At 48.3% G+C, this 14928-nt stretch overlaps 1 protein-coding gene across 1 annotated transcript in view; it reads right to left on the bottom strand.

Annotated features, from left to right (window-relative positions):
• NEURL1 (neuralized E3 ubiquitin protein ligase 1) overlaps positions 1-4332 on the bottom strand; it is a gene marked incomplete at both ends in the record, with an annotated part of 166705 nt that extends 162373 nt beyond the window's left edge. The window contains one exon of the mRNA XM_082002193.1: positions 4248-4332. Within this exon, the coding sequence (XP_081858319.1) occupies positions 4248-4332 (85 nt within the window). The remainder of the gene's footprint in view (positions 1-4247) is intronic.
• Between the last annotated feature and the right edge of the window lie 10596 nt (positions 4333-14928).

Raw genomic sequence — 14928 nt, 5'->3', positions numbered from 1 at the left:
GGAAGCCTCCAGATGCCACTGTAATACAAATAATAAAGAATAACCCATGAGTAACCAGCCACTGCTGAAAGGAGGATCTCTGACTAGCTCAGGCTGTGTCTGTAAGACAGCGCATGCATTCTTTTGGATAAATATCATAGATGCATTAACCCATGAGAAATCTGACAGGAAGAAATCCTGCTCGCTGTCACTCACTGTGGAAAGCTACCTTCCAAGGCAAGAGGGAGCTCAGGAAAGAGCCGCAAACCTGAGTAGGAGGCTGGAGGAAAGGATTTAAGAGAAGAGACAGTAATACTTCTTAGCTTTTACAATGTAGTATTGATCTGCTGCCCACAGAAATGGATAAGCCTTCTTGAAGCTGAAGACATGGACACAAGTGAGGATAAAGAGCCGCTTGTCCATGGAGCACAGGAGATGGCATTCAGGTCCCATGCCTCACCTCTGTCCCAAGGGCTAGCAAAAACTGCATTTCTAGCATCCTGGACCAGCAAATCTGGGAACTACACAACAGCTCCAACAAGGTACACAGACCACACCTCACAGCAGGAAGAATTAAATACATCCAGCAAGGCTGAGCAGTAGGAAGGAATGCAACGGCTACAGAGGTTTGAAGATGCAACACTAGGCAAGGAAAGTAACTTACTGAGATACACCAGAATTAAAAAGGAGAATTAAGAGAGGAGATTGAATAGACTATCTTTGAAGAACCCTGGGGAAGGGAGATGGGATGAACTGGGGATGTAGGTCCTGAGAAATAATAGAAGTCTCCTTGCTTGGAACAGTTCAAGCCAGACTGCCCTGGCACTAGTAAATAAACAGTACACTGAGCCACTGATGCAAAGGTTGATCTTTTTCATCTCAGAATCGAGGAGATTAGATACGACTGGAGTTTTCCCACTCGGTTCCACTCCCAACAGCCATACACACCTTGTTTGATGGTTATCACAAACCATATTTCAGAGAGGGTGGACAGCAAAAATTTCCTGGAGTTTATCAGTCTGCGTCGTTAAGGAGATGATTGTTACCAGATAATCATAATCTTTTGCTTGGCATTAGGAAAGTACACAATGGATCACCTTCCGTCACCCCAGAGAAACAGCCATGTCTAGGTTACGGGAAAGGAAACACTCACAGAAATGCTGAAAATAATCTCACCTCAACCTCTCCATCATGATATCACCAAGTGACAACCTCCTTCCAACCACTGGCCATGACTTTAAGATTAAGGGCCACATCACGATCGTGGCATCCGATCAGCTGCAATCCTGGAGGACTTCTGTTTCCACTGACTTTAGTTTTCGCTGTCTCCAAACTGGCCAAAGCCTGCAGGCACATCTGTCACACCAAAATCTGGATTAACAATCCAGGCATGACATACTGCTTTGGAATAGGTAATTCCAAAATGCTTGCCTCTAGCGGTTTCTAGTGAACAGCAATGTGAAGTCCTTTTATAAAGGGCTGGACAAACCAGGTTTTAAAGTACTGTCCTGCTCTGAAAGCAACTCTAAAATCATCAACCCGGGGTTCCAGGTTTACTGTTGCAGGCACCTTCACTAAAGACCTGCCTGCTTCAGCTACCTGGTTTTAAAACTGCAGATGAAGTCTGAGAATCAAGTTGGGTGCTTTCCTTCTTACGCACGACCATTAAAAGCAGCCGTGCCAGTCTTCAATGATATTTCTGTGTTATGCCTTCAATACCATTAAAGTATCACATGGTCTTCAGAAGATTTCCTTAACTAAAGGAACCATTTCCTTAGCTAAAGGTGACCATCTTTTAGCAGGACTAACAGAAAGGAATAAAAATTTTTCAGTACATGTGGGCAACAGCTCTACTATGTACGGAGGTCTTATTTCTTACATAGCAGAAATGAACTTGTAAGATTCAAGAGCTGACTTCAGAGTCCTCATACCACCTTGGGAAACTTAATGCAATCACAGCTTCTTGATAAAGGCGAGAATGAGCCTAAATCAATTCAGCTAAAGGGAAGAATGAGCCTAAATCATCCCCGGCACCAGGTTAGGAAGAGATCATCGCAGAAGGAAAGTACTAGATGGTGGCCAAATTATCAAAGTTCAGTATCCCTAACACTGAGGCAGACAGTGAGGGAAGAACAACTAGGGACCTTCAATTAAAATACACTTTACAAAATGTTAAATGGCGGCTATGTAACAAAACTGTGTGACATTCATACTTCTGCTGCTATGCCTCCAGACCATTTCACAGGAACCTGTCAGATGCAATCAGACTTGTTTGTTCTGCATTTAAATGTAGGACCTGAGGCAGTCTGGTTTCAAAAAAGACAGAAAAGGCATATATTGTCCCTGGCAGTTGCTTGGTTTTTACAACAAAGGCAATGCCTTGTTAACTCCTTACTCCAAATCAAAATTTTTTAAGTGCTCTGCTACACTACAGTCTTCAGAACATTTCTGCTCACTGCCTCAGCACAGGTAGAAATTTAACTAAAATGGAAATTAAAGGAAGAAAGAGAGAAACAAAGTGCCATTAACACACACCCCACGCCCCCCAAAATCAGCTGATTCATACAGAGCATCTTCAAAATCTCATGCAAGCCACTGATAATGGATTATGTGGCAGTGTCCCTTCTGGCCCCAGTTTATAAATTCCCATCTGCTTAAGGTTGCTCCAGAAAGATTTCCATCTGACAGCATGGTTCTTAAGAGATAAATCCTCCCTGGCAGTTTACAATTGCATACCAACTACTACAGCATCGCGTGTGCCTTCATGTTTGCATTGATAGAGGATGATGGTTCACCTTTTAGGGTTCAGCATCCTCCTCCTTGCAAGTCTAATTTTAAGCACAGCCATTGTGTGGGCTGTTTCTGACTGACTTTGTCCATGACAGGGCAGTAAGCCTTCGTAATGTCTCCTTGCATGGCCATTCAAAAAGCCATGATATAATCACCCTCAGTTCATGCAACTGTTCTGAACCGTCCAAGTACAGAGGAAAGGAGCAGAGATGTGTAACACAAGAGTAATGCAAGCATCAGAAAACCCTTCAGTATAACAACCAGTTGCCCAGCTCACCATTAACCATTTCCACACCCCTAGACCATGACAAAGAAATATCTGAAATCTCAGTAAAAATGAGGGTGAACAGAAACGTCCCCATTTTCCATGCTGGTGGCTGCAAATTCTGCAACACTTCTGCTGGGGAAGCTGCAACAAGTTTTGATTATCTGAAATGGCTGTGGGAGCAGCATTTTCCCTCATTCCTCGCTTACAGAGAGATGGCTGACATCCTCTGCACCCATCATTCAGTGCCTTTGGCTGTGAAATGTGCTTAGTGAAGAGGTACTCAGGTAGTGTTGAACACATACGGCGTGTACTGCTGCCCAAGGAAATCTCTGTCAAGAATGATGGGTTATTTTCTGCTGCCACCCCCCTAGCCTACAGCAAATGGGGGCAAAAAAGGGCAGGGACAGAGGAGACCTTGGGCAGTCCCTCCTGCTCGCCTTTACAGAAGTTGTCCCCATCCGATTTGGTCCCGACAATGCCCCAGGATTTCAGAAAATGGATTTCATCCTTATGAGGAACAGAATAACCATGTAAGCTGGACAAGGAGCCCCAAATACCCCCTGCCCTCCTCCAAAAAGGACTGACAGTCCCATGCACACAGGCACATTCCTGAAGCACCCAGAAAAGACGCCAAAGCAAAGCTTTTGTTCACAGAGAAACACCTGGGGACTCTTTGGTGGTCCAGCTCCTCCAACATGTTGTCCCTTGCTTTCTCAGGGTGCCACTGCCTGGGGAGACCTGTGCACCCACCAGCCACCCATGGGGCACTGCGGGGAAGAAGCGGCAGGGCTGGGAGCAGTGCTGGGAGCAGGGCATAGGGGCCCTCACCGCCAGAGGGCATGGGGTGCCAGGCATGGAGCCAGCCCAGCTCGGGGTGCCCAGCCTGTCCCACGGTGCCCGGGATGCCTGTCCGGCGTGGGGTGGTCAGGGTGCTATGAGTGCCTAGGGATCTCATCCCAGTTTGGGGTCCCTGGGGTGCCCAGGGTTTGTGCGCTGCCTGGGTGCCCATCCCACCTCGGCGTGCCCAGAGCACCCATCCCACTCCGGGCTGCATGGGCGCTTCGGGCGCCCCGGGGTACCGCGGGTGCTCGTCCTGCCGGGGATGCCCGTCCCGCCGGGGATGCTCGGGGTGCCGGGGGTGCCCGTCCTGCCGAGGGTGCCAGGGGTGCCCGCGGTGCCCGTCCTGATGGGGATGCCGGCCGAGCCGTACCTTTGAGGTGGTGGTGGCGGGCGCGGTGCAGGCGGCCCTGGCCGCCGCGGGGCAGCGCGGGGATGCTGGAGAAGCGGCTCCCCATGGCGGCATCCGAGCCGGGCGGCACCGCGCAGGGTCTCTCCCCGGGGCTGTGGCGGCGGGGGCGGGGGGGGGGGGCAGTTCTCCGCGGCGTCTCCCGCGCTCACTCCGACACCGAGAGCCGCGCTCCCGCCCGCCGCCCGCCGGGCCCCATGCCCCGCGGTGCCGCCGCCCTCCGCGGAGCCGCGCCGGCTCCGCTCGGCTCCGCCGCGTCTCGGTACGGCGGGGCGGGGCGCCGGCACCGCGGCCCCCCCCCGCCGCGCCCCGTCGCCATGGAGACAGTTGTTCCGCCCCGAGGGGGGGCGTCGCCGCGCGCCGCACAGATGTGCCACCGCTGGCGCGACAGGTAGGGGCACGCGGGACCCTCTCCCGACCCCACCCGCCAGCTTGGTCCCGGCACACGGACCGCGGCACCGCGGGGACGGCGGCGGCACCGCCGGTCCCGGCTACCGCCGTTCCCGGCTGCAAACACGGCCGGCCCGGCCCCGGGCACCCCGCAGCCCCGGGCTCCCCTTAAATTGCCCAGGGCGGCGCACCCGAGGGGCAGCCCCAGGGTCAGGGACATTATTCCCTTCCCCAGCCCACGAGGAAAGCACCTCATGGCGTGGCGCACCTCCACCTGCCTGGGACGGTGCTGGGCTGGACCTCCCTCACACCTGCTGGCCCTAAACCCGCTTGCCCAGGGCCAGCCCAGCGCCCTGCCAGCAAGGAAGTTTGCGGCCAACAGCAGAACGCAGGCCCCTCAGGGAAGCTGCATCATGCACAAACATCCACCCAAGTGGACATGCTGTGCTGGGATGCAACTGTCCTAAAGCAATTGGGATTCTCACGGGTGCAAGTATGCCAGAGCAGCACTCAGGGGGAGGCAAAGCAGATGGGCAAGTAGCTCCTTCTCCAGCCCCAGGGCGAGTGGGAAAGGCAGCAGGCAGTCAAAGGGGCGAGTAGGTCCCTTACCGGTCCCCAACCTACCCAGCAAGGTGGGTGGGTGCCGGCGCCCACTGCTTTACTCACCCTGGTGGCTCAAAGCAGTGAGGAGCTCCAGCGACGCTCAGGGAAGTGGGTAGGGTAGAAATGGGGTGAAGGGGAGCACTTCACTGGCAGGTCTCCTATGAAGGGTCAGGTGAAGGGCTGGCATGGGGCACTGCCTGCACGTATAGCTTCTGAAAGCTTCTGCAGTATCAACGTATCCCACATCAACTGGGACTGCCCTGCATGGTTGGAGCCCTCTGTGCAGAGATCAGCCTCTGCGCAGCTCCATATTTGTGAGCGTCCGTGCTGCAGACACCAACTCACTCATACCTGCACAAGCCATGCCCCCAGGGCTTGCTCTCTTGCCATGAGAGAGAAGGCCCACCACCAGATGAGGGGCTCCTCTCTGCCTTGCCTGCTCCGGATCCGGATCCACCCAGGCGAGTGAGTTGCTCCCCAAAAGCATCCAGGACCATACAGGGTGGTGAGGTTCCCCTTGCCCTTTGTGAACATTGTATTTCCAGCCAGCTCATTACAGTGAGCTCACGAAGAAACACGGGACTGGAATAGCCTTTAGACGGGCAACTCCAGCTCCTCATCATACAATACCTTCCATTCTGCTGAACCTAATTGTCTGCAACCAACAAAAAAAATCCCTGTTCTTTCTCAACTCCTTTAATCTGTCTCTGCGCCTGTCCTTGAATTGTAAAAGGTCTTGAGTAAGGACTGTCACTCTTCTGGGAAGCTTCATGTATTATGGGGCAGAAAGAGGTGTCGCATAAGGCAAATTATAATGGAAAGAAGCATCTTTCCATTGGATAAAAGAGATCTTGAAAAAGGAAAGGTACCAGAGTTTTAGACTGGAGGCACAGGGGACATGCCATCCATATAATATCACAGGGAACATTTCTGTGCAGTCATCCATTAAATTACGGGCACTCACGCGTGCATCATGCACCCTGCTAACTATGCCTTGTGTGATAGCTCACCACGTGGTAGATCCGATCCCAGAAGGACCAAGTGCTTTCCGCTTCCACCAAATCCACTCTGAGTTTTAGACAGCAGGCACCAATTTACTCTTGGTATTGTAGTGTGAATATTAAACTATAACCCACATAGATCGTGTGCTCAACCAGCTCCCTCTTCACCTTGGAGAACCAAGGTAAAGCATATTTACATCAGCAAAAGGAGGAAGCTGTATAGATCTGCCTTAGCAACATGTCCAGCTTCTGTGAGGGATGGGCTTCGCTTTGCCTGACACTGCAGCCTGCAGTTAACACCGTGGGGAGGAATGCAAAACAGCACCAGGGTTTTGCTGTGATCGTATCTTGGTTCACTTTATCAAAGAGTCTTGGAATCTGCTCCTGACACTGGTTGGAGAAGGAGTGAGAAGGAGGGGCTGCTTGCTGTCCTTGCCAACTTATGTCAGCTCTTCCCACAGAAAATGTTGAGCAGGGTAAGAAATATGCTCTGTGATCACAGGGGCCCTTGATAGACAAAACAGGATCACAGTTTTTGCCTTTGGGTTTTTGCCTTTTTCCTGTGCTGTAGCAACAGGGAGCATTAAAACAGCTTGCCAAAACTGCAGGGCTTTCATGCCAGTAAGGCAGGACATTCCTTGTTTCTTAGTATTAGTGATATCAATTGAATTGGCTAATTAGGGACAGGCAATTTCTTGCTACCAATCCTGTCAGTTAGTGGGGGTCTGGTGGAGAGAGCATGCTGTGTCATAGAGCAGGTTGAGTTTGCACTGAATTATAATTCCTCCCCACCTTCTGTACTTCTGCGTGGGCAGCTGACCGCCAATTTGTAATTTGTGCCTAGAAGTCGATGGACACAATGCAGTCAGCCCATGAACTTCATCTGAAATGAGCATCAGTGCTGGGAAAGGTGCTAACATCACGATTATCATTATGAACAAACACAAGGAGAAAGGCACTGCACAGTCACATCTGCTCATGAACAACATCTACTGCCTTAAGTCACGACACCACCCATGAGTTCTCTACCCAAAAGCTCTGTGCAAGGATGAGCTCCAGCTGTTCAGCTCAGGCATATGCGAAAGAGGAGAGAGAGGGGATGTGGAGGAGGATTTGTGAGATGGCTGGAGGGTAGCATCTGCATGCAAAAAAAGCTCGCTGGAGAAGGATGACCAGACAGACTGCTAGGTTTGGTACACAGGGATGCTTTCAGACTGTGAAGGGAGCAAGATCAGATGAGGCATTTGCATCTCAGGACACTGAGCGTTTTGCAAAGATCTCTAACTCTGAAGCACTAAGCACTAGTGAAGCAAATGTAGTTAAAAATTCCCTTTGCAAACCCCACATTTGTGCCTTCTAGGCACATCATCCCTCAAGGGGTTGCACAAGAAACCAGGCAACCACAAACAAGGTATAATTATGAAGAATCACAAGAACGGGAGTACACACGAAGCCTGAGACACCGTTGCCAGAGACTTGGGCAAACACGTGTCAGAATTTACACCCTGAGAGGATGCTCAGAGTAGGAAGTGTGACCTAGGGAATGAGTGTCACAGAATAAAACACAGAGCAGTGAGTGAGCACTGCCCAGGTCCTTTGGGCTTTGAAATTCATGGGGTCCAGCAAGCCTGGACCACTCACTGGCATGCATGTGAGTGGGGGTGCTAAGAAATTGGACATACAATGGCTTGACCACCTTTTACACACATTGGAAACATTAATCTCAACAATAATCCAAAGGAGTGAATGCTTTCCTCCTTTCTGTTTTCCTCCATCACCAGATGAAGTAACTGAGGCAACAAGCTGATTTGGCATATGTGCACCTAAAGCAGCAAAGGGGCTGAGGATGGGGATGTGTCATACGTCTCTTCCAGGGCAAGGTTTAATCCACTGGACCCTGCTGATTCCACACACCCATTAATCTAATTCCTTGCCTTATATATTGAAGAAGGATCTGCAAAAGAAATTAGCTGTTGCTTGATTTGCTGTAATTAAATGCCTGGCATCAGAACTTCAACAGATGTGGAAGAAAAAGCCACACCTATCCATGAAATGTACAGATTCTGCAGGGAGAAAAGATCATTTGGGAGATATTCATTGCACCCAATTTTTGGGCTAATCTCCTAATTTACGTTTTTTTAATTGCCTGAATGACAGCTGGCCAACAGCGTTCTTGATGTGGCATGCATCAACCCAAATTGAAATGCCCTGCAGCTGCTGCATCAGGAGAGTTTGCCCCCGCTGCTGTCACCTCTCAAACCTGGGCGGAGCTGGAGGTAAGACTCAGATGGGACAGAAGCAAATTCAGCATTATGAATTAAAATAGGGCAGGATGACAAGAGTTTGCTCTCAGTCATAGGTGAACAACTTCTTGCCTGTGGGTTTCTGTGTCTAACAGGACAACAGATTTCACAGCAGCAGCCAGCACATCCTGTGAAGATACTTCTAGAAATATTAGCTTAAGGTGAAGATGGGGAACAGATCTGTACCTGTAAAGCCTCATCAACATTTTTAAAATGTTCTGTTTCAGACAGCAGTCAACTAAAAGTCATAATGACAGGTGATCATCCAGTTTAGTGTTTCTTCCCTGAGAAAGCTAAATCCCAGGTCACCTCTTTTGTAAGAAATGTAGATACTTGTTTTATACAAGTGGGATAGGAAAGAAGTGTCCATCTTTTGTGACACATTGTCTCTACAAAACACATTTTGTACAGACAGCTAGATGCTTCAGATTAATTCTGTTTATTTTCTGACCTTTACATTAGCAGTTCTCCCATTCATCAGCACAGGCTCTGCATGAGAGCAGAAGCTGCTGCCTGACCTTCAAGGCAGAACAACAGTAGCACTTACATGACACTTTAGTGCCTCATATATACACAGATATCCATCCTGGAGGCTGCTGGAAAAATTGTTCTCCTGGATTGATGCTTGTGCAGCCCAGCAGGTTCCTCTTCCTGATGGCATCAAGCTATTAGACTTGCTTTTCTAAGCATTTCAGAGCCCCAGCTCCATCCTGTTGGACAACAGGGTTGACTCCCGTCTTTAGTTAACCCTGACTGCCAGCATCCGTCAGCCATTGTGCCAGTGTCATTGTGCCCCCTTCTGCTTTTCGGTAGAAATTAGCCCATGCTCACGTACACACTCCATCCAGCCCAGTCATATACCCTGAACCTCTGGCCTATTCCCAACCCTGCACCCTACACTATGCATTTCACACTCTTTCTTGCCCCGCAAGCCCTGGCAAAGCCTCTCCTAGCCCTGCTCTGCTCTCATCATCATCAGTTGTTCAAAGTCAACATTCTGTTTCACATTCAGCGGGAATAAGAAAATTTCGGAGGAGGGAGAAAGGCACAGAGAGAGTGCATGGACTTCTCATAGGGTTTCTTATTCCTCCAGTCCTCCTACATTCCTCCCTCTCATGCTCTGCAGCTGCTAGGTTGAGATCTCTCACCCTGTATAAACCACTTATTTATTTTTCCATCAAGCAGCTTCACGGAGGGCAGCTCTTCCATGCTGCCCTTCCTGTTTAGAAGACACTTTCCATAAAAGCAAGCAAATCCGTTTCATTTATCATCTGCCTTAAAAATTAAGAACCTCCTCTGCTGCAGTGCCCCGCAAGCCTTCCCCAGCAGGCAGCATGGCTGTGCAGGGACCACCGCTGACCACGATATCCAACATCCCGACAGTATCTCGCTCTGGTGCAACAGGGGGCACAAAACTCCACCCCATGATTCCTGCCACCGCGGGAACAATTTGGGGCTCATCCACAGCAGCGTTTTCAGGAAGATGTGCACCGTGCAATAGCAGAGATCTCATACTCAGGAGAACTTAATGTAACAACAATTGGCCTCACAGTTAAAAATGTGTGCATAGTGTCCCGCTGTACGTTTGCTAACTTGAACTTCCAAGGCTTGCATCATGTAGTGTCTTCACCTGACAGGTGAAGGAGTCTTGTCCTCTCAGGTTTTCCGAAACCAGATCCAGCTGTAGGCATGCCTTCATATTATCAACTTTTGACTTTCCATTTCTTTCATTCGGTTGTTACATTCTCTCTGAAGCTGCTTGCATGAAATACATACAAATCCAATAACTGCACTATATGAAAGAGCAAGAAAAAGAGCAAAAGTAAGAGAATTGCTTCCTTTGGATAACTGATTCCTTTGGGAAGTTCCATTTTAATGAACAAAGTCAGTCTGTTTATGCAACACAGGTCATAGCAAAGGTCTGACCGCTGTACTGACAAGCAGAAGCTGGAGAGCTTTTACAATTTTAGCAGCCATTTTGCAAAGTGCTACTTATGTATTCATTATGAACTGTGCTCAAAGTCAATAATATGAAAACTATTATTAACAGGGGAGAATAAATAGGGTGGTCAGAAAATATTAATTTCTCCTAGACATAGTGGTCACATTTATTGAGCTCTGGCATGAAAACATCAGTTACACCTTCACTTAGGTGAGGAGGGTTTAAATCCCTTTTAATTCAAGCCCATTGTGCTCCCCACACTGGGGAACTCGGTGGGGCCCGCTGAGCCCCAAGCCTATGTTAAAGCAACCCCAAGGCTGCTTTCTTCCACAGCAGAAAGCTTCAAGGGGCACGTTTGTGCCGTACCCCAGAGGCCCAGATCTCACCACTAAGCTGGGGCTTACATGAAAGGCCAGTACTGAGCAGAAGATATTTCCAGGGAAATCAGCCCCTCCCTATTTAAAGGGTCCTTTGATCTACAAGAGAAGACTGAGAAATCTAACAGGAATTTAGCACAGCTAATAGTCAAGCCTTTGATCTTCCCTTTGGAGTTTCACTGTCTGTCAGCCAGCCTGAACCCCTACTTCCAGCAACACGAGTCAGAGACTCCTCCCTAACACATTACAGTGAATTTACCAGCTCCATAGATTGACCAGTGTTGCAGGGTTTTTTTCCTCCCATTCTCTTTCGGGTAATTTCTCCCTTGAAACATTTTCTTGGACAATGGACCTTCCCTTCAGTCTCACTTTCACATCTCTGTCAAGATGGTGGCTATTTCTACTGAGGTGGCAGGCAGACCATTGCGGCAGAACATAGTGTCTGAAGGATATTTTCCTTCTTTAGAAGATTCTACATTCTTTGCAGATCTAGATGGGTTTACTGTTAAAGCAGAGACAAATCAAGACTTTGATGACAGATGTTGGTGCCAACCTCATATCCTATTTCTGCAACAGAATATTTGCTTTTAATTAAATTTACTGCCCAAATTAACAGTGGAGTTGCCCAGATTTCTAACTGGGTCATCACAAGCCAACTTTAGATCATGCTGAGCAGTCAGCATCCTCAAGGAATATTGGGAAAAAACAAACTTTTACTAAATGTGGTCCATTAGAGAAAGGGGAAGTGTGTTAAGGGCTGTTGGTCTGTACCTCTAAATGTGTTTGACATCCTCAATACCTAAAATGGTGGTTTAGATTATCAAATGGAAGGCACTCAACAGCTTTGGTATACTAGTCAGTACTCAACTGTCAAGGTATTGAACATGTCTTGACCCTACATGTTGTTTTACCTACAGGTGGAGTTATTTAACGGTAGTGTTTCCCAACGATATTGCACATGAGGACTGGTGATGTTTTAACACCTTTTTGGTCCAGCTCCTTTTCCCCCTCAACACATTCCTCACTGGAAAGGCTGCTGACAGCCCCTGGCCCACACTACTAACATGGTGATGGACCGACCTAATCCCATTCCTATTCAGACCCCTCAACCTTTCCCCATCTGGTTCCAGGACAACAGTGCAGCTTCACAGCCTCCAAGGTTTACAAACTCCAGCTAAACTTAAAGCAATAAGAAAAGTCTGGGGTTTTTATTTCCTAGTATTACAGAGTCTGCAGAGCTTCCAGACAGCAAACAGTCTCCCAACACCACCATGCAGAATGACAAAAGCAGTAGCAAACAGCCATCCAACCAAGACAGTCCTCCCGCATCAGACTCAACCTTAGACTGGTCATAGAAACAGGACACGTCCAGTACTTGTCCTCCTGACAAGCTCCCATCCAAGTTGGCCAACCCCTGTGTAGTTCCTGAAGCTGAACACCACCTTCAGAGGTCCACAGACACACTGACCAGGCTGCTCATTAATTCCCTCCTGGCCCCCATGAGGAGTCCCAAGCAGATTGCACTGAAGTTGGTTGAATCCCAAAATGATGACCCAGAAACAGCAGCAATAACCTTCTCTTCCCAGTCTACAGAGCCCTGCTGGTGGCACTGGATGTGCAGCCTGCTGGTAGCATCCAAAGTCACTATTTCTCTTCTTTGATCTGTGACTCAAATGGTGGGACCCAGCCAGAAACTCAGAAATGTCAAGTTTAATATCATAAAGCCCCATTGATTCTCAAAGACAATCTGTAGTACATTCATGATGGGAAGAACTTCTCACCAGGAGAATATCGGGGACTGCTGAATTCAGCAAAACAGGTGCAGCTATTTCTTTCTCCAAGGGCAGAGTCCTGTCCCAGCAGTAAGGACTAACCCCACAGGCAAATACCAGCCTTAATTTTGGCTTGCCAGCCAGGCACAGCTAGCATGTATTTCAAAACTGTAATCTTGAAATGCACAACTAAACCAGGGAAGAACAGAGGAGAGCACAAGTCCCTGACAGGACTTATCTGAATAATCTTTGACAGACCTGTTCTTTTCTCAAAATTTCCAGTCTGCACAACAGATCACAATATGAAATCGGATACTGTTGCTGGCTTCTGATAAATGTGAACATAAGGACTCAACACTCCCCATCTGAATAAATACTCCAATCCGAACTGCACCACTCGTATTGTTCATGCTGTCACTAGAAACCTGCAGGCAGCATCACAGCCTAGTAACTGAGCGTCACCCATCATTACTCACTTCACGAAGAGATACAGATTTTCAGCTCTCATTTACTGACGAACATATTCCTGACATTATTATCTCTTCTAAAAGCCTCTGCATGAGTTATGCCTACTGGATTCAAAAAGAAATTTTTCTTCCCTGCCTATGAATTAATGACGAGATTTTCAGTGTCTCCAAGACATTTAGAAAACAAATTCCCTTTTAATTGTAAAATTGCAAGTAAAGGAGAAGCTACTACACTATTAGGCTAATTTTTGCAATGTTTAAATGACTGCCTGCTAAAAACTTACAACTCCTTTCCAGTCTGAATTTGCTGAGTTGCAAGTTCCATATCAGTGGACCTCATTAGATGTTTTTCTGTTTGATCCAGCAGGCAAAGTAGATACTTATGAATTGTGGTTCCATCATTCAACCTTCTTTTCCACAAATTGAACAGGTCAAGGCCCTAGTTACAGCCTTATGAGTATTTAAGGCCAATTGTCAAGGCAGGGTTTTTGCTTTTATATAATTCTTACAGTTCTTGTTTTCACCCTCTCCACCTTTGCAGTAGTCAAAACCCTTTAGGGTGGAATCTAGCCTCATTTTGGGCAGGAATTCAATAGCAAGAGCTGGGTTTGCAATGCTTCTGCCTGCTTCCAGAGCACGCTTCTAGCTGAAAGAGGACACAGGCAACAAAACAATGATTATGCCAGATGCAGAGATTGAGAATTTGATAATCTGAAATAACCCAAAATACAATCCCTGCCTTGCACTTACATGGTGTAATCGTTCTGCTCCGCTGCTCAGGTCAGAAAGCCACGGCTGGAAGCCAGCAAACGTCCAAGTGAAGCCAGCTCCAGTCGCTGCCTGTAACCAGCGGTAGCGAAGCCGGTTTGTGGTTGTCTCGTGGCCACTGTTTGCCGGCTTGGTTCCCCCCAAAATCATCCTCAGTCACAGAGATGATTTACTCCTAACGAGCAGGGGTGGTTCTTGGCAACAAATTCAGGAAGGCCAGACGAAGAGGGCTGGGAAAGGGGAGGTGAAAACCAGAAACAGTGCAGAGGCACCAAGCAGGCTGAGCTGAAGGCTCTGCTCCATGGCTGGGAAATTAGCTGCAAGCAACCTGCTCAGCCATTAACTTCTGAGGGACCCTGGCTGCGACCAAGCAGGGGAAGGATCCGTTCTGCGGACTCTCCTCACTCCTGTCACTCCATTGCTCTTTCTGATGCGGACCTCAAATATAGCATACTCTTTTGAAGCGATGGACTGCCATCAACTAAAGAAAAGGGAAAACTTAATGAGGTTTAAAGCAAAGAAATGTCTCAAAGGGACATGTTCCCACTATAGAGAAGGGAGGGGAAGAGGTGGGGGAGCACAAGGGGGTCTGCCTACGAAAGGTCTTGGTGAAGGGACAGGGATTACTTTACAACAGCACATTTAATGCTGCATGTGGTACCAAAGTCAAGACACCGAGTTCCCTAGGAGGTTTAACACAGAACAGTTCAGGGCCATTCAGAGCTCTTGCAAAAGGCTCATACCCAAAGCACTGCCACTGCAGATAAAACCTGAAGGAGCAGAGAGATGGCTATCACAACGCCACAGGATCCTACCTTCCCACACGATCTGATTCTAGCTATTTGCTTTGGAAAGGCAGGAGTGGTTAGAGAGAGATGGGATGTTATGAAAGGTGGGGTGAGAAGATGATTATCCTCTGCAGAACACAAGGCACAGCAGGTAATTACTGCCTGTGGGACCACAAGGATTTAGGTTGGGACAGAGAATATGGAAATTTGCAATATGCCTTAAAAGACCATTTC

The sequence above is a fragment of the Phaethon aethereus genome, assembly GCF_964289735.1.
Source record: "Phaethon aethereus genome assembly, chromosome: 7".
NCBI classification, from domain to species: domain Eukaryota; kingdom Metazoa; phylum Chordata; class Aves; order Phaethontiformes; family Phaethontidae; genus Phaethon; species Phaethon aethereus.
The sequence above is the reverse complement of the archived record's forward strand: the minus strand, read 5'-3'. Positions and strand labels throughout refer to the sequence as shown.